Source organism: Gorilla gorilla, chromosome 17 (genome assembly GCF_029281585.2).
Source record: "Gorilla gorilla gorilla isolate KB3781 chromosome 17, NHGRI_mGorGor1-v2.1_pri, whole genome shotgun sequence".
NCBI classification, from domain to species: Eukaryota; Metazoa; Chordata; class Mammalia; order Primates; family Hominidae; genus Gorilla; species Gorilla gorilla.
In genome coordinates this window covers 65,871,114-65,889,291 of record NC_073241.2, presented here as the reverse complement: position 1 = coordinate 65,889,291, position 18,178 = coordinate 65,871,114, and the positions used below count along the sequence as shown (strand labels likewise).

Below are 18,178 nucleotides of genomic sequence, written 5' to 3'. Positions count from 1 at the left end.
CTCATCTTCTGCTTCTGCCACTGAAGTGTAAGCCCTGTGAAGTCAGGGACTGTGTCTGATTCAATCGATACACTCAATAAATACTTGTTGAATGAAATATATGAGTATGTAAGACTTGTGTATCCTATATACATAATTTCCGAAATTAACTGGAAACTCAGTATCCTTCCATTATAACAATAAAACTTATTTAGTCCTCATTACTGGGCTTTGAGGGAAGGAATGGGGAAAGAGATAGGAAAACAAACATTCAGTGATCTAGCAATATACATTTTCTTTTTTGAGACAGGGTCTCACTCTGTCACCCAGGCTGGAATGCAGTGGCATGATCTTAGCTCACAGCAGCTGCCAACTCCTGGGCTCAAGTGATCCTCCTGCCTCTGCCTCCTGAGTAGCTGCAACTATGGGCATAAGCCACCACACCTGGGGTCTCTTTGTTGCCTGGGCTGGTCTCAAGCAATCCTTCCACCTCAGCCTCCCAAAGTGCTGGGATTACAGGCATGAGCTTCTGCGCCCAGCCCAGTAATACATTTTTCTGAAGGAGAAATCTCAGTCTCAATCTCTCTCTCTCTCTCTCTCTCTCTCTCTCTCTCACACACACACACACACACACACACACACACCCCTTTTTGCTCTGTGATCTTTGTACAATAATGGTACAAAACTAATGTAGCAAGTGACAACTGGAAACCATGGCAAAGATGGGAGTAGGAATGGTGGGAAAAAGTCAAGTCAGATCTAAAACATGTGTGGGAGAAAGAATCTCCAGTACCTGCTGAGGACCCACAGTCCCGCAGCGCAGCACAGCACAGCCCAGGTTCCCTAGGGCCCACAGTCACTTTGTGAACCTACCATTAGCGAGCCAGACCCCACTCTGAACTTACTGCATCAACAGAACCAGTGCTTCTCTTGCGCGCTTTGGATGTAACGCAATCAATTAATACGGACCACATTTAGCCTTACAGGGACTCTTATTGTTTGTAACAAGACTGCTGTCAGGAACTAGTGGCAGACAAGTGGGAAGACTGCTTCTGCGCAGTCCAAGGAGAACACAGCATCTTTGAATGGTGGGGAATCAGGCCACATTTGTACTGCTTGTTTCCTACTGGCATTTGTGGACTGGGTGCCATTAACTGTGTCACATAGAAAAACAATGTCCTTTATCCCATTATTTTACATTCTATTTGGGATTTTCTCAGAGAAGTTTGTTTTTTAAAAATGTACTTTAATCAACCAATTTAATTTTTTTAAAAACTAGAACCCCATTGCACAGTGTGGCTCTCAATTCCACTGACAATTTTTTTTTAAGTATTGGGTTGACCAAGTGATAGAACACAGCCAGCAAGCATCTGGGATCCAGCAAAACACCCAGATCACATATCCACAAAACACAGTCATTCAAAAACCCAAGTAGAACTTCAAGGCACATGTAGATGACTAGTGAGGTCAGGGCAGGAAATGATAAAAGCCAAAGCAGACAAGAATGGGAAGACACAAGCATGTGGATTCATAGGGAATAGACAGTCCACTTGGAATTGGCAACAAAGATGAAGAAGGCACAGGTACCCACAAGTTACACACAGGGTGGTAGTCAAAAGGCAAGCCTGGCAGGCCATCACTGGAAGAACTACAGTAACTGCCAACAGGCAGGAAATGCATGGAAACAGAAACCTGAATTCTGAGGGAGGAGTCTCCATAAACATGGTGGAGACAGGTGTTCAAGGGGATCACAGCAAGTGAGATTCCCATAAGAGAGAGCTTAAGCTGGGAGAAGCCACCACAGAAGCACAGAAGGCTTCCACTTTCCCAGCTTCCTAAAATATGACTGTTCTTTACTATAGCACTGTCAGTCACTGTACACAACCTCCTAAAAGCAGATGATGCAATAATAGGACTGTTCCATGGCAGCACATGACACAATTGTATTCCAATCACCATGAAGAAAGTGGTAAAGCCAAAAACTGGGAGGAAGGAGAGCTCCTGAGAGGTCAGCATGGCTGATCAGGGAAGGCTGACAGCAGGAAGAGGGGAGATGCTCCTAAGAACAGTTTGAACACACCGACGCATAAACAAACCTCCCTTCCTGTTAGTATCTGACACATGGTAGGGAAACAAAGGGTTATTCAATACATGTTGTTGAATGTATGAAAAAGCTGAAGTTGGACCTCTGCCTCATACTATTTGCCAAAATAATTTCCAGATAGATAAAACATTTAAGTGTGACAAAATGTAGCTACAGAAGTACTAGAAGAAACCAGGAGAAAAAAGGCTTTCTTCAGTAGGAACACAAAATCATGAAAATAGAAAAGATTTACTCATGAAGTTGAATGTTTCTGCATGGTAAACACACAATAAATGAAGTAAAAAAGAACAATGAGAAAAATGATTGCTACTCTTATCACAGTTTATAAAGAACTTCAATAATACAATGAGAAAAAACAACTCAATGACCCTCATATGAGGCATCTAAAATGGTCAAAGATATAGAAGTAGACAATAGAATGATGGTTACCAGGAGATTGAGGAAAGAGGGATATAAGGAGTTATTATCTGATGAGTATAAAGCTACAATTATAGAAGTTCCAGAGCTCTCCTACATAACATAGTGCCTATAGTTAATAATAACATATTGCCCACTTAAACATTGTTAAGAGGGTAGATCTCATGTTAAGTATTCTTACTACACACACACAAAAGGTTATGTCCTTTATCCATCCCTTATTATCCATTATTACTCCCTAACAAGATGTTGTTACTTATATCTGGGTTTATAATCTTACAGGAAGTAGGAAGAACTCTGCTGGGACAACTATGAGAAAGACTATTCCCAAGATCTTCTAAGGGCTCTTGACATTAATCTGAAAAACAGCCATGTCAGTGTCATTTATAGTAAACAATGGCATTATTACAAGTGGAAAAGAGAACAGAATGCATGGTTAAAGTGCATATGATCCTTTGGGTTTCAGCACAGCATGTCCACAGAGAAATCCTCTCTGGCGTCCTAAGTATGGGCCTGAGGTTCCTACAACCTCTTCCCACTGAGCACTCACAGTGCAGGATAGGCTTACTCTAGGTGGCCTCTCTAGTCCCAGAACAAGGACTGTCTTAGGGTACCTTCAGTCCCAGGGCTTGGGCGTACAGTTTCCTCACATTGACAAGGCAAGCCTCCAGCCACCATTTATGAGAAAGTCCACAAGATGGAGATGTCACTACAGGGAAGGGAAGAGGATGGGCCCGGCCTTTCCCAAAGCCTCACAACCACATATGCGCTTGAGGTGTGGTTGTTTGCTTGTTTGTTTCATTTGAATACTTGAACACAAATGGTTCAAATATTCCTGTAGTTTTATTTTCTTTCACAAAGAAAACATTTAGAAATTCTCTGCTCAGAAAGTACATTTTCAAAAAGTGAAGTGTTTTAAAAGTCTGCTTTCATTAAACAGTTGCATCTTGTATTCCTAAGGGCCTTTGCAGATAGTTCTGGTTTTCTCATTTTGTTTTTTCTCTTAAGTTCCAACCTTCATGAAAATATTACTCTATTTCTAAAAGAGAGCCCTATTAACAAAGCTATAATAGGAGATATGGAGATGGATTCATTTTAATATCCTTGACTTAATTTTCCATATTGTTTCTTCAGCACTTCCTTCCTATGTCAATTTATCATTCCAAGTTTTATCAACATCTAACACATGGATATACTTGTGGGGGAAGAAATGGAAAACTCCAAGCTCATGACAATGTCCACTTGCATTTCCAAAGTGGGCCGAGGTGCCTGAAGGGTGTTTTAGTTGGCCTGATTATCCCAGGACTTCAGTGAAGTAGTCTTGTTTCCAAATCAAGGGAATGAAGTTCTAGAACTTCCTAGTATTGTACAGGGCTCAGGCACAATGTTTACTAGTCAGGCGTATGATCACAGAAGATGCGGGTCCTCATTGCAGAAATGTAACCATTATTGATAATATAGTTCCTTTTTGGTTTTAATAATATATGTATATATAAAACATACCAACCATAAATCTTACAAATTCTACTAAAGTATATATACCTCAGTAAAAATAATCACACATCTTAATGGGCAAAAAATACTTGCATAGGTGAAATTAGATTATGGGTGATATCCAAAGAATTCAGTTGTCAAATATGAAAAAGAAAAAAATCAAACTATATAAAAATGTCTATTATCATAAGTGCAACTGATGTAATATTCTTGGGCGATGGTGCACAAGTATGATTTGGAGTTAGAAGATCCTCTTATTTCTTTTTTTTTTCCCCCACTTACAAAACATAAGTAAAGTGGTAATACAACCAGGTCCAGTGGCTTCCTGGTCTTAATAAAACTGCACATCTGATATGTCAAATGATTCATCATATGTTTTTTCAGAGCCACACAAGGTGACAGTGAAAAAGACAAGCAAATGTAAAGGAGGTGATAGACTCTTAGAAGCTACCTTACTCGCTCATGGATAGAGTAGATGGTAAAGAAAACCAAGTTCCTACAGCAATAGCGTACTGTAAGAAGGAAAGGAACTTAGAAGAGTCACCCCACCACTGCTGTTCCCCAGTGACCCCATCCCAATGCCAGGCTCTCTGAGGGATTTAACTCCAGAGCCTTCTTCAAGCCAAGGACTGCTGAGTCCACACCTCCCCAGGGCCTCTGGAACATCTCCCTGGATGTCAGACAGGCTCCTTGGACCGCGCATGCCCCAGGCTGGAAGTCTCCACCCAATTTGCTTTTCTTCCAGTATCTTCTCAGTTCCTTGTTTCTAACACCCATACACTCATGCAAGCCTGAACCTCTACTCATTTTGCGTCTCCTCTTACCCTCCAGGCGGCAACCAACTCTGCCAAACCTGCTGCTCCTGGCAAGTCCCACAGCCACTGCCATGTTGGGCACGGTCATCTCTTTGGACTCTGACACTGCCTCACGGCAGCCCTTGTTCCTGCAGCCTCACCCCAGTGGCTTGTTCTATGCTACTAACAAATTAGAATTGGTTGCCTCCTGCCTCCTGTCTCCTGTTTCCAAACTTGAACAGCTCCAGTGGTCTCAGGATAAAGTCCAGACTCTTCCCCAGGATGTTCAAGGCACTCTGGGATCCAAGTCTTTTTTTTTTTTTTTTTTTTTTTTTTTTGAGACAGAGTCTCACGGTCACCCAGGCTGGAGTGCAATGGCACAATCTCGGCTCACTGCAACTTCCACCTCCCAGGTTCAAGTGATTCTCCTGCCTCAGCCTCCTGAGTAGCTGGGATAACAGGCGTGCACCACCACACTCGGCTAAGTTTTGTATTTTTAGTAGAGACGGGGGTTCACCATGTTGGTTGGGCTGGTCTCAAACTCCTGACCTCGTGATCTGCCCACCTCGGCCTCCCAAAGTGTTGGGATTACAGGTGTGAGCCACCGCGCCCAGGCTCTGGGATCCAATTCTACCATTCCTGGTTTAACTGCCCACCCTCCTTATCCCCAGGGGCACTTCAGCCAGTCCAGGCAGAGAAGGAGACACAGACAGGAGTCCTTCAGGATCCTGGATCTTCTAGCCCAAACCTGGACCTAGGATTCCAGTGGCAGAAAAGCAGGCAGAGGCTGGGGCTTCCCTTTCAGAACCTGGGAAGAACATCCAAGCCCAGGGCTTTGGTAATCTTGTGGGCCACATGGACCCCTGTCTGTATAACTTTATAACTTCACAGACCTCCAAAGTGTTCCCAAGCAGTGAGCAGCTAAGTCACCCCATTCTTCCATCAGTGTTTACTGTGGCTCTACTATTGCCAGGCCCCAGGCACTGTAGGGAACACACCAATGAACAGAGCCTGGTTCTAGTCCCTGAGGAGCTGGCAGCCTGGCAGGTGCAAGATGTGCAACGTCGTATCAGTCTGACTCCAATATTACTCACTTTGGCCCCAAATCTTACATCCCATTTGACAAGGGTCATCTGTATGGTGACCTCTTCAGGACTACAGGTAATTTCAGCTAATCCCAACAGGAGGTGCCCTAGGGTAAAGGACAGACAGGTAATGGTGTCTTCGGGGTAATCAAATGGTTACCTTATTATCAAGACCTAACTTAGCCCGAGTGTGCTCAGCCCAGGACCACACTGGACTGTGGAATCTGAGAGCTTGACACCGTAGGAGCTACATGTCATCTTAGAAGTTAACAGTGACATGTGACTAGGCAAACCCCACTGGATCTCCCTTCCTCCCGGGGCTTAAGGTCTTGCCTGCTCTCAACCCAACCAAACCTCCGATCACCAGCAGCACTCGGCAAAACATACTTCAGAATACACATAGAAGAGGATCTATATGTGGAACGCAGGTTGCTTTAAATTTGGGATTTGAGGCAAGTGATCTCTGATGTCGCTCATGTCTAGATTCCTGATGAATGAGGAGCTGCTAGAAGTTACATGCTATCATCTCCTACACTAACAACTTCCACCAGATACACATGGTGGGCTTCACACAGCACTCCCGAGTGGACTTTTGTTTGCTCATCAAAATCACCCTCTAAGGTATGGGTTGGTGTAATTGGCATTTACCCTCAGGGATTAAATAACTTCCAAGTGAGTGAGCTGGAATCCTAACCAGTCTTCTCTAACTCAGCACTCTTGCCATGTAAGGGTAACTTTCTAACTGTTCTAAAATTACAGGTCTTACCTTTCCCTTGTAAACACATCCTTGGGCAATCATTTGCTTCTGGGAGTCATAATCAGTTAATTTCTGGTGGTCTAATACTCTTGCCAAGTTAAATTCCTTCCATGTACCCATACAATTCTTTTCTCTTCTGGTAGGTCCTGGATTAATTATACAGCACCTTAATGGGCCCACTACTTTCTGATTTACATAGATTTAATCATTCAATGGTGAAAACTGATGTGTATATAACAAATTGCAGAGCTTACATAAAATCTAGAACAGTTTTTAAGGAATGAATCAAAACATTCACACAAATATTTTAGAAGACATTTTTATACTTTCTATGGAAAGTGTGTAGGGGGATGAGACACTAATATTAAAATGTCACCTCTAATAAAATATTTGCTTAGTAAATAGTGTGAAAGAAAGAGAAAATATTCCTGGCTTCGGACAATGTTCTATAAAGGAAAATACTTCATGTTATGTCTTTTATTTATATTTTTCCTTTAACCACACTTAACCAATTGATTCCCCTCACTTGAGGACTGTGAAGCTATCAGCGTGCTTGTCGAACTCACCTTTCCAACCTGGCCTCCTGTGGGGGTGAGACGGATGATGTGGGGGTGGTGGGCACACTGGATCCAGATGAGGGTCTTGAGGAGTGATAAGAGTTATTGCCAAAATTGCTGTATCTAAGAAGTGCAGAGGTTTAAGTTGGGGGAAAAAGGATAGAGAAATAAGTACAAGTCAGTAAATAAGACTTAGCAAACCATTTTAATTTTTGCAAGAGAAACAGGTCTGGAAATGCTACCACTGTTAGTGGTAATTCTACCTAAAGAGGTTTGTTCCCTGTTTTTTTCTGATAATTTCTCATAAGAGGAGTTTCCCAAAGTCTAAAACCATTAGGCAGCAAGATTTATGACAAAGGGTTTAAATAAAACCCTAACATTTCCTGTTTTTTAAAATGTACATTAAAATTATTTGCTAACATAAATTAAAAATCCAAATCAATTTCACTTGAACCATGAAGATTTTTCTTGCCTCACATGGTGGCACAATTAGTGTTAATTCCATCACAGGTCTGTAAGAAATACCATATGGTTGGCTAAAGAAACATCTTATTTAAAATTCCACTTTAGTATTTCCATATCAATTTCACTGATTAAATGTAATCCCATCACATGTTCAGTGATTGAGGATAAACTGTCCCCAGGCTTTCTGGACTGGCCTGCTCCTTAGAGGTGCATGTATTCATGTTTTCATCCAACATTTCCCCTGAACCAAAATTACAGCCACGAGGTTTACATGAGATTTGATGATTTTCCAGACATGTCTGACAAGTTAAATTTCAAGATTTGTAAAATTCTAGATTTCTGTTTTTCAGACTAGATGTCCTTTAGCAGATCATATTTAGCTACCATCACTCGGAGCACTCCCAGAAAACAAATCATCATTTGATGCCCTTGCATGGGCTCAGACACTCAGGATTACTTACAAATAATGAGGCTCAGAGAGCTTTGCCTTGCAAACCTACCCAGCCACAGAGCAGGACCCACCCCGTCCACCGAACTGGTTAGGGACACTGTATTAGAATGCGTGGGACCCCAACAGTCACTATAAGGACACAAAGAGCTTCTTGCACATGGAGAATCCAGTCCAAACGCCCATCAACAGAAATTGGAATCCCTTCTGGAAAGCAAACTGATTTCAAAATGAGTGTATCCTTTGACAGAGTAAGTCAACTTTTGGGAAGATAACATAAGGAAATAATCTTATAGTTATTTATATACTGAAAATGTCATACAGGAAGATACTTATTGGAGAATTATTTATCTTTTTTTTTTCTTTTTCTTTCCAGAAAGCTCCTGCAAATAGTGGAGCATTATTTAGATCATGGTAGAAAACTAAAAACTACTTAACCAGGTAGAAATGTGGAAATGGCTATGAAAGTATGATATATTATTTGTCAACGGACTATTATGCAACCATTAACAATGATTACCAATTTTATAAGTGACAACATGAAAAATGATAATATAGGCTAAATGAAAACATCAGGATATAATATACACAGTTTGATCACAACTGTGCAAAAATATACTCAAAAGTCAAAAACTAAGTGTAGGAAAAACTATAAAAATGGGCTATTTTTTAAAAAAGAATAGAGAGAGGAAATTTCAGTTTTCAATAAGAAATTTCATTATTATAATGGAAAATAAAATATTGATATGACCCACATCTATTCTGTGCTGCTAATTCTGGTCAGTTTGGCTGTTGCTGTCCTTATTTATTTAGTGTCACATGGCTGGCATATTCTCAGTGCCAGACAGAGACAGGCTCAGAGCATACCACTCTATTCCATTATCCTCTGTGAACACATCATCTTTGTGGGACTTGGTTTCTGAGTACTCATTTTCTCTTTAAAAACCCAACACTCTACATGTCAAACAGGTTAATTGCTTCTCCAAGTGAATGTTGGTTTAATTTTTCAACAGGGGTCCCAAACCACAGGCCACATAGGAAGCACAAAAGCAAAGGATGAAAGGAACATACAAAGGCAGAAATAGAGAAGGGACAGAAAGCCAATGAGCAAAGAGGGAAAGAAACCAGGCAGCAAGCACTGCAATGAGGGAGGGGAAGGAGGCTGCCCCACACGACACCTAGCACTCTCCGTGACGAGACCCTGATGCAGCCTGTTCCACACAGGCTCCACGCCTCTGTCAGCAGCTGCCTGGATGCTCAGCTTGTCATCCTACTCCAGCAGCTAAAACAATTCCCTTCCCACCACAAGTGGACATCCTGCAGAATGCTTTAACAGGATCACTTTGCTAAAATTGTGTTTAAATGACGCTATGGAAATAAAACAAGCAGAATGTGTTTTTCCCTCCTTTGGTTTTCCTAATGTCTAAGCAATTAATTCAAATGCCTCATAGTCTAATTTTGCTTCTCAATTTCAGCCAAACTAACTAGATCATACAACTCACTAATCAGCATTTTTTGTGTGTGCGTGGAGGGTGAGGGTTCTTTTTAATGACTAACTGGTCGGTCTTTATTATAACCCATTCAATCGCAGTCAACCACTGAGTAGTCCATCTGTGGTCACACAGACCCATGAAAACCACAAAAAGTGAACATCAGAAAAATCAACAGGAACAATACTTGTACAGTATCCAAGTTCCTGTTGGAGAAGTGATTTTAAAAGTTTACAAACTTTGTTCAGTTAAATCAAAGTCAACCTTCATTCACAAGCAAGCAGCTTTTTTTTTTTTTTTTTCACAATTTACGTGTATCTTCAACTGGACAGCTTATGTGTTTCTATTGCTCCCACCCCCAGGACTATAAATAGCGGTGAAGCTTGCAGACCAAATGGGAAGGATCTGGGGCCCAGGAAAGCCCCAACTAGGGCTGAGACCATCACCAGAAAGACCAGGATCACCACCGTGGGCTAACACACTCTCTGGGAAAGATGAGATCACCAACATATTTTTGTTCCAGTCAAATGTTCAGCTCCTAACTTGCACATAGATATTGTTCTTGGAAGGTGTAAGAGTCATGTTGGATTCATTCCGCAAAAACTGTGTGAAAGATAACAACAATCCTGGAACTGTAGACCTGGAAGAGACCTGCAGAGAACTTGTAGTTTCAAGGAATTCAAATTTGGTTCACTGGGATAGTATGATTGGGGTAACAAAAAAAAAAAAAAAAGAAGGAAAAAAAAGAAGCTCAGTTCACAACTCCTGGAGGTATACAAAGCCATTCTGGAAATCAGAGGAAATTAATTTTCAGATCCTGAAGTTCCATATCTGCTCTTTTTAAAAATGGATCTTCCCATGCTGCTCCTAGGGTCTCCCAGTCCTTTCCAGCTTCTCCTTCCAAAATCACCTTCCATTTTTAGAAAGAAAAAAAACTCTTGAGCAGGTGGAATCAGTGTGGGGCACTGCTTTGTGCTATAAGATCTCCAGGGTACCAAGCAAAGGAAAATATCACTCCTGAGGGAATTCCTTAAGAAGTATGCTGGAGGGAGAAGACGGAGCTTTATTTATCCAGGGAAAAACTAGAAGCAAGGTCTCATGCCTCATCTCTGTCTACGTGCCCACCTGAGAATCAGCCCCAAAAATGAGACTGTTGTCAGGGATGCGTATGAGCTCGCTTATTTGAACTGAAACATGAAATCCGGCTTCTTCTGACAGAAATTAAGTCTCATTTGACTAAGGACTGGCTTTGCCAAGTAGGTATACATAGGTGTTTTCCAGAATTAAATCAGTTAAATCTGAAGCCCCAAGGTTTTGAAAAAAATATAAAGCATATATACAATAGACAAATTATATCAACAATTTAAACTTATAGTAAAAAAAAAAACTGTAGACAGGCTTCTCAAAACTTGGAGGGAAACTTCAGAATTCCTTCAGATATAGTAAGCAAAAATTGTTAACGATCATAGATCTAGATTAGCCCTCCTGTTTGTTAGATGAAAGGTCTGATACCCATAAAGACTGGTCATTTTCATGGTATGAAGGAGCTTCCTTCAAGGTTCAGGTCCTATAAGCCTTCATTTAAAACATGGTGCAGCTTCATGTTGAGTACGGCACCCAGACTGGGGTCCCCGAAACACAGGCTCTGGCAAAACATCTTGCTGACAAGGACTTGCCTTGGCAGGGTGTGGTGAGTGCAGTAAGGAGAGAAAGTGACTGACTGCCTAAATGACAGACAGCAGCACCACGTACGGGTTAGGAAGCGACTCTGGAACAGGCTGCCTGGGGTTGAAACCGCCTTGCAACATACTAGCTGAGTGACTCTGGTCAAGGTACTTAGCCTTTCTGTGCCTCAGTTTCCTCAGTGTAGTAAGCGCTTGTAATAGAACCTACCTCTCAAGGGTAAAGTAATAAAGTACTAATTTCATGGAAAATACAGGATGTGGCTCAAAAACAATGCTCAATAAATGTCAGCTATTATTATAATTAACCTAAGATGAAATGGTCATTAGAATGATCAACTATTGATTTTTGGACAACTGATTGTTCAAAATATGCCAACTCTATTCCCAGTTCCCCACTCCAGCAGAGAGCTCATAACGCAGGCAACAGTGAAAGGCATTAATACAGGTGGACACCTGTTAAACATTCTTGGGGGAGTTCTGATTTGCACACCTCCCTCTGCCCTCATCTCCATTTTTTATAAGATTTAAGTGTTCATAGTAAAATATGTAATTAATACCTATGAAGTGGTTCAAACTGTAATTGTGTGTCACGTTGTAGGAAAATATTAGCATTCTTTGAAAAGAAAAATGCATACATTAGAATATAAAACAGAAAGCTACAGAAAAGGGAAAGAAAATAAAGACACCCACCTATTAGAAGAGAAAGATCGGAAGTGGTAAGGCTCAGAGGCAGAATATGTGCTCAAAGAGAAAGAATCAGAGGAACTGTCAAAGGAAGAAAAGCCCGCTCACAATGTGGCACGGAAAGATAGCAAAGGACTTTGATACATTCTTCAGCGTCAAAAAGACTTCATGCCACACGGCTTGGTATAAGATGTATAAATTTGGACACATTATACACATGTAAACCTTACATTTAAAAACCCATTATTAGTAATCATATTTTAACAAATGACCCCCTTAATTCAAACAGATGACAATTTTCTCTGCATCTTATGTAAACACTGGTCATTATTTAGTCAGGGGTCAGCAACTTAGTTTATGCCACAACTGCTCCCTGCTTGGGCTGAAATCCACAAAAAAACATGGCAGAAGCCAAGCCAAGGGGTGCAGTTAACACAGTGTTCTCCTCCCCGAGTTATCTCAAACAAGCCTCCAGGTGAGCAAATCTACCTGTTTTCCTTCTGGGACTCTGCTTCCTTCTCCTTGGTGGACAGGGGGGAGTCCTCAAAGTCATAGGAGAAGAGGTGGAAGGGGCTGTGGGGCACGTAGGGCAGCTTGTCTATGGTCGGTGACACCTTCAGGGAGCCTGGTGTGGCGGAGGAAGGCCGAGCAGCTGAGGCAGGGGGTGACAGGAGGGCAGATGGGGTGGCCTCAGACCCAGAGGACCCACTGTGCCAGGTGGTCCCGCCTGCAGTGCCAGCCAGAAGCGGCTTTCCCTGCGAGCTGGCATTCGAGACAGCAGGGAGGGCAGAGCTCTTGGGAGCAGCATCCCTTCCAGTGGGGCTCTGCCCTGAGGCAGCGCCGACCTTGCTGTTGGGCCAGCAGGGAGGAGGAGGAAGAAGAAAAAAAGATTTGGGAGAGAAGGAGCAAAGGTTAGGAAAAAGAGAGACAGGCAAAAAGCCACTTCTGTACTGTTATCACTCACTTCAAAGTCAAGCTGTGTTTCTCGAACTGCAGCATAAAAGCCTGTCACCAGAAGCTTTGGTTTGCCCAAGCAATCCTGACATGTTGAGTTTGTCAAACCAGGAGGTAAGACTTATAGAGGGCAAGGAGGTGGCTCTCAGGCCAAACCTGGCCTCTAGGTGTAAGAGACTTTGGGAATTTACTGGAGCCCCAAAGACTCTTCTGCACCCGGCACCTCCCATGTTTCTCCCTGCTGCTGGTGTTGGCATCTGAATTTCCATGACTGGAACTTCATCTCTGTCTTGGTCAAATAGCAGATCTGTCCTCCTGCTAAAAAGCCCAACCTTGAGGAAGAGGTATCCCACAAAGCCATACACTTTAGTGACTGCTTTCAGAACCTTTTGTGACAGCAGGTATGGCTAAGAGAAAAGGAGAAAAAATGCCAGCGAGGAAGGCAAAGAGCTAAAAAGAGGGGCCAGGATAAAAAAGACAAATTTTGCCCATTTCATACTTTCTCCAGGGCCTCCCACTACACCTGTGACATTCAGACGCCTTCAGACAGGCCTGATTCTGCCTCCAGGTATAAAATCCTGACCTCAGTCCCTCCACACACAGTAACTATGGGAGGTGATAGACATGTTCATTGATTGTGGTCATCATTATGCAACGTATACATCTATCAAATCATCACTTTGTAAACCTTAAATATATACAATTTTTTTTTTGAGCAGAGTTTTTTGAACAGAGTTTTGCTCTTGTTGCCCCCAGTGATCTTGGCTCACTGCAACCTTTGCCTCCCAGGTTCAAGCAACCCTTCTGCCTCAGCCTCCCAAGTATCTGGGATTACAGGCATGCGCTACCACACCTGGCTAATTTTGTATTTTTAGTAGAGATGAGGTTTCACCATGTTGGTCAAGCTGGACTCAAACTCCTGACCTCAAGTGATCCACCTGCCTTGGACTCCCAAAGTGCTGGGATTACAGGCTTGAGCCGCCATGCCTGGCATTATATATAATTTTTAATTTGTCAATTAAATATTATAAAACTATAAAAAGAGCTTTCCATCTTCAGGGGGCTGGGTTTAGACACTTGGATATTTTAACACATACATTTATAACCTGGGAATCTATGTTAAACTTTGCATTTTTCCAGTCCTCTCTCAGAGAAATTGACTCCCAGCCATGTTCGTGTGAACATGGAATGTGAGCTGTCTTCTTTCCCACCTCAAATTCAGAGCTCTGCTTGTACATAAGGGCAGGCACAGAACAGTTTCCCTGGATTGATGGGAAGATGGACATGCTGTAGCGAGCTGAGGGCAGTGCCTCAGGCGGGGAGCACACACTAAGCAGAAGCCAGCAGGAAGCGGGGCAGCAGAGACACCAACCCAACAGAAGGAAGGGGAAATCCTTTACGGTCTCAGAAGTTTACGCCAGAGAACAAATAACATCCAGATGAAGGTTAATGAATACCTAGGTACTACCAAGATCAAGCTCTGGTATTTAACATGCACATGTTTATTTCCTAAAACTGAAAAGCCTAATGGTCTCTGGTAAAGGATGCCCTCTGGCATCACTTTGTGGAGTCAGAGACTCTTCCAGGCATAAGATAAACAATCATCTACCTGTATAATAAAAATCCTAGGTAGAGACAGCACACCATTAACGGGGATGCCTTTGAAGGCCGCCTTTTCCAGCCAGATTCTTCCATCTGGTCTGAAGGTGCAGAAGCATGTGCATACCTGAGGGTTTAAGGGTTTGTGCAGGTGGGCAGAACATGCACCTTTCAGCAGATAGGGAGGCATATCCCTGTTTCAGGGATAGCCTACAGAATTTCCTACAGCTCATTTTCAACTGAAGGTGGGATGGCGACCAAACATCCTCCCTTCCCAGAGCACCTCTAAGTAATCAATCACTAGCTCTAAGCACGGCAGGGTCTCTGTTTCATGCTGATCTTTCCTGAAATGTGTGGCTAATTCTCTATCATCAGCTCATTCCTTTTCTCTCCACATCCTGCTGGCTTCTCCTCAGTCATTTCCAAATAGGGGCAAGCAATCATTCGTTTGTCAGTTCAGAGAAGATTCTATGACCCCCGGGCATGGCAGGAGTCTGCGTGTCAAATGAGCCCATCTGAGAACTTGTGTGCGCACTGCTAGCCTGGCAGATGAGATATCAGTAGCAAAGACTCCATTAAATCTAAAGTTGGCAAAGATTTTACTTGGATTCATCCAAGATCCATTTGATTTTGCTTATTTGTACGGAAAAAAAAAAAAGTAAAAATGTCCATTTGCAGTGGCAATCAATTAAGTGAAGAAATTCACATTCAATTTTAGAATTATTTCTGAATACTGGAAAATGAAACTACCCATGAGCAATTTTTACTGTTTTATACAGACATGATTTGGGGAAAATATCTACAGAATTTAAAAATATCTGCAAGGTGCCCATGTCTGTCAGCATTGCCTGAGGATAGAAAGAAAGCACCGTGCAGAGGAGGTGAGTAGATGACAGCAAACTCCCCAAAGGGCTACAGAGTTATATGTTAGTTGTCTTGGGTGTGAAAATAAATACTGGGAAATTTTGCTATGATGCATGGGGTGAAAATTTTCCTGTTTGGATAAAAAACAAACCTGAATCATTAATATAGTAGTTATCCACACATTTTAGCTAATATTGTGCTGGTAAAATCAGGAAGAAAGGAACATATGGAATTCTTCTTACTGCAGTGCTGAAAGGGCAAGAATCTTCTTAGGGGAGATGAGCCTTTTTAGTCACCATCAATCTGGTTGAGCTAAAGCATTCAATGAGGGAGGGAAAGGTGAGGAGAAAACCAGTGACTTTTTCCATAAAGTGTGGTTAGGAAGGTAGGATTTCAATAAAAAGTGCAGTTCTCTAATGAAAACATGCTCAGGTATTTCTACAAAACCAGTGGTTCTGTGGCTCTGTGAACAGGGTAAGTAAGAGTTTGCAAGTGGGAGTCAATGAGGAAGGGAGGTGGCCACTAGAAAGCAGTGAACTATCATTAGGAAGGAGTCTCCCACTTTTAGTGTGAGCTTGGGAGGCTCCAGTCCTAGGTACCTGTCCTTGCCCTGATAGGAAGCATCATCCTCTCTCTCTTCTTCAGAACTGGGCTCCGTGATTGGCTGCTCCTCTTCCTCCTCCTCCTCCCTGAGACAAAGCCAGGAAAAGAGAAATGCACATAGACAACATGGAAAAGTGAGATAAGCATTACAGACAAACAGGAAGATGAAGCAAAACAAAACAAAACAACAACAACAACAACAACAACGAAATAATAATAATTTTAAAAAAAACCCCAGCTGGCTGAAATGAAGAAAAGCACACTCAGTCTGTTAGGAGACAAGAGACAGTTCTGAAATGTGGGACTTCAAACGTCGGGTGGAGATGTAAGAAAGCAGAAAAGGCCAAATTTCTTTGTCAAGCTGGCTAGATGCCACTACCCTGCACCCACTACATGCAATTCACAGAAGCTTCTGGCCATGGGCAGACCTCCTCTGTGGTTTTTCTCCTCCACACAGAATCATTCAGTAAAGGTTTTTGGTGATGACCAGCTGCTGCAGCAACCAGAGTCCTCACATCTTTACTGCATCCCTCTTGATTAGAAATCACCAAGGGTCAGGCCAGTTTGGCATGGACTAACTTCCACGGTGGACCTATGGTTTTGGTATGCCACCCCTTATTCTCAACGAATGGCCACCTCTGATTTTCAATGAGTGTGTTTCAGGGGTGCAGTTCCACTCCCACTTCAAGGGTAGCACATAGTCCAAGTGGGGCCAATTCATATCACACCTGGGGTTTCTCCTGGTACCATCAGGGATGACTCACTATAAGGACACCCTGAGTCCAAGAAAAACATAGTTGAAACTGGGAGAAAAGGAGAGGAAAGCAGTCCCCCTGACCATTTTAATGCCTGTATCCAGCAATTCTGGAGCTCTACCCTAGCCTTTCACTAATGGAAGATAATAAATTCTCGTTGTTGCTGAGGGTGGTTTCAATTGGGTTTTGTCCTTGCAGCTAAATACAGACTAAAAACTTTAAAAACTGGGACATTCTCTTTCTCTGGTCTCTAAGTCCTGTCAACAACTGACTTATGTGGTCATGGTCCACATGGAACACCTGTTCAATGCCCTGCTGGGCTTCTCAATCCCTTGCCTTGCTGAACTCCAGTGACCTCCACCTTTAGCCCCTCCCACTCTAGACCTCACCATCATACATAACTAGCCCACCTTGGAAATCTTACATCCAATCTTCCCACCTCTGACCACAAGCCCCCATTCACCCAAATCTCTCATTCCTTTCCTCTCACCCAAATTCTTCACCTTCCTAATGCATGTGCATCCTCTACTTTCTCAACGTCCCCAGCACCTTCTTGCTCTCAGTCCTTACAGATCCACCATGTCTCACTCCAGGCATCATCTACCAGGATCTTTAACTCTGTCATCCCACTGTCCTTCAGCTGTTTTTTCCTTTTTACCAACATATAAAATACATACAGAAAAGTACACAAACCACTGAATTTTCAAAAGTAAACACACCTATCTAACCAGCACCCCCTTAATGCTCCTTTCCAATTGCTTCCCTCTCCCACCCCACATCAAATAGTGTAAGTTAGCTTTGCCTGGTTTTATTCTCCATCTAAAAGGAATCATAACCTGCCTAGCTTTTGTTCAACATTACACCTGTGGGATTCATTGACATAGTTACGTATACTTGAAGATCATTCCTTCTTATTGCTGTATTCCAGTAGTTTACCCATTCTACTTCTGATGACACTTGGGTACCCTTCAATTTGGGGCTATTTTGAATAGTGCTGTCATAAACAGTGTAGTACATGTCTTCTGGTGAACATATGTATATATTACTGTGTACTATATCTTGGGATGAAATTTTTGGGTCATAAGATATGCTTGGGTTCATCTTTATTAAAAACTGCCATTTAAAAAAATGATAGGATGAATTACCATCCCCATAAGTAGTAGATGAGCATTCTGATTGTTTTACATTCTTGCCAAGATCTGATAATTTTGTCTATTTCATTTTAGCCATTGATCTGTGTGTAGTGATGTCTCACTGTGCTTTTAGTTTGCTTTATCTGATGACTAATGAAGTTGGGCACACTGTCACACTTTTAATGTCCATTTGGATGTGCTCTTCTTTGAAGTGTCCAAGTAATTTTTTGCCCATTAAAAAAAATGAATTTTTTTTGTATTTGAAGAAGCGTGTTTTTGAAGACAAAGTTTTGCTCTTGTTGCCCAGGCTG

General features: G+C 42.2%; 1 protein-coding gene across 13 annotated transcripts in view; it reads right to left on the bottom strand.

Annotated features, from left to right (window-relative positions):
• Window positions 1-18,178, bottom strand: part of FHOD3 (formin homology 2 domain containing 3) — a 479,946-nt gene that overhangs the window by 111,579 nt on the left and 350,189 nt on the right. For 6 of the 13 annotated variants that reach the window (XM_031003628.3, XM_055368089.2, XM_055368100.1 and 3 more), the window contains 4 exons: window positions 15,976-16,065; window positions 12,449-12,808; window positions 11,966-12,040; window positions 7,197-7,310 (listed from right to left, as the gene is read on the bottom strand). The exons of 2 other annotated variants lie outside the window; for them this stretch is intronic. In XM_031003628.3, coding sequence (XP_030859488.2) covers window positions 7,197-7,310; window positions 11,966-12,040; window positions 12,449-12,808; window positions 15,976-16,065 — 639 coding nt within the window. The remainder of the gene's footprint in view (window positions 1-7,196; window positions 7,311-11,965; window positions 12,041-12,448; window positions 12,809-15,975; window positions 16,066-18,178) is intronic. 5 more of the 13 variants (XM_031003630.2, XM_031003631.3, XM_055368099.2 and 2 more) reach the window with 2 other exon arrangements.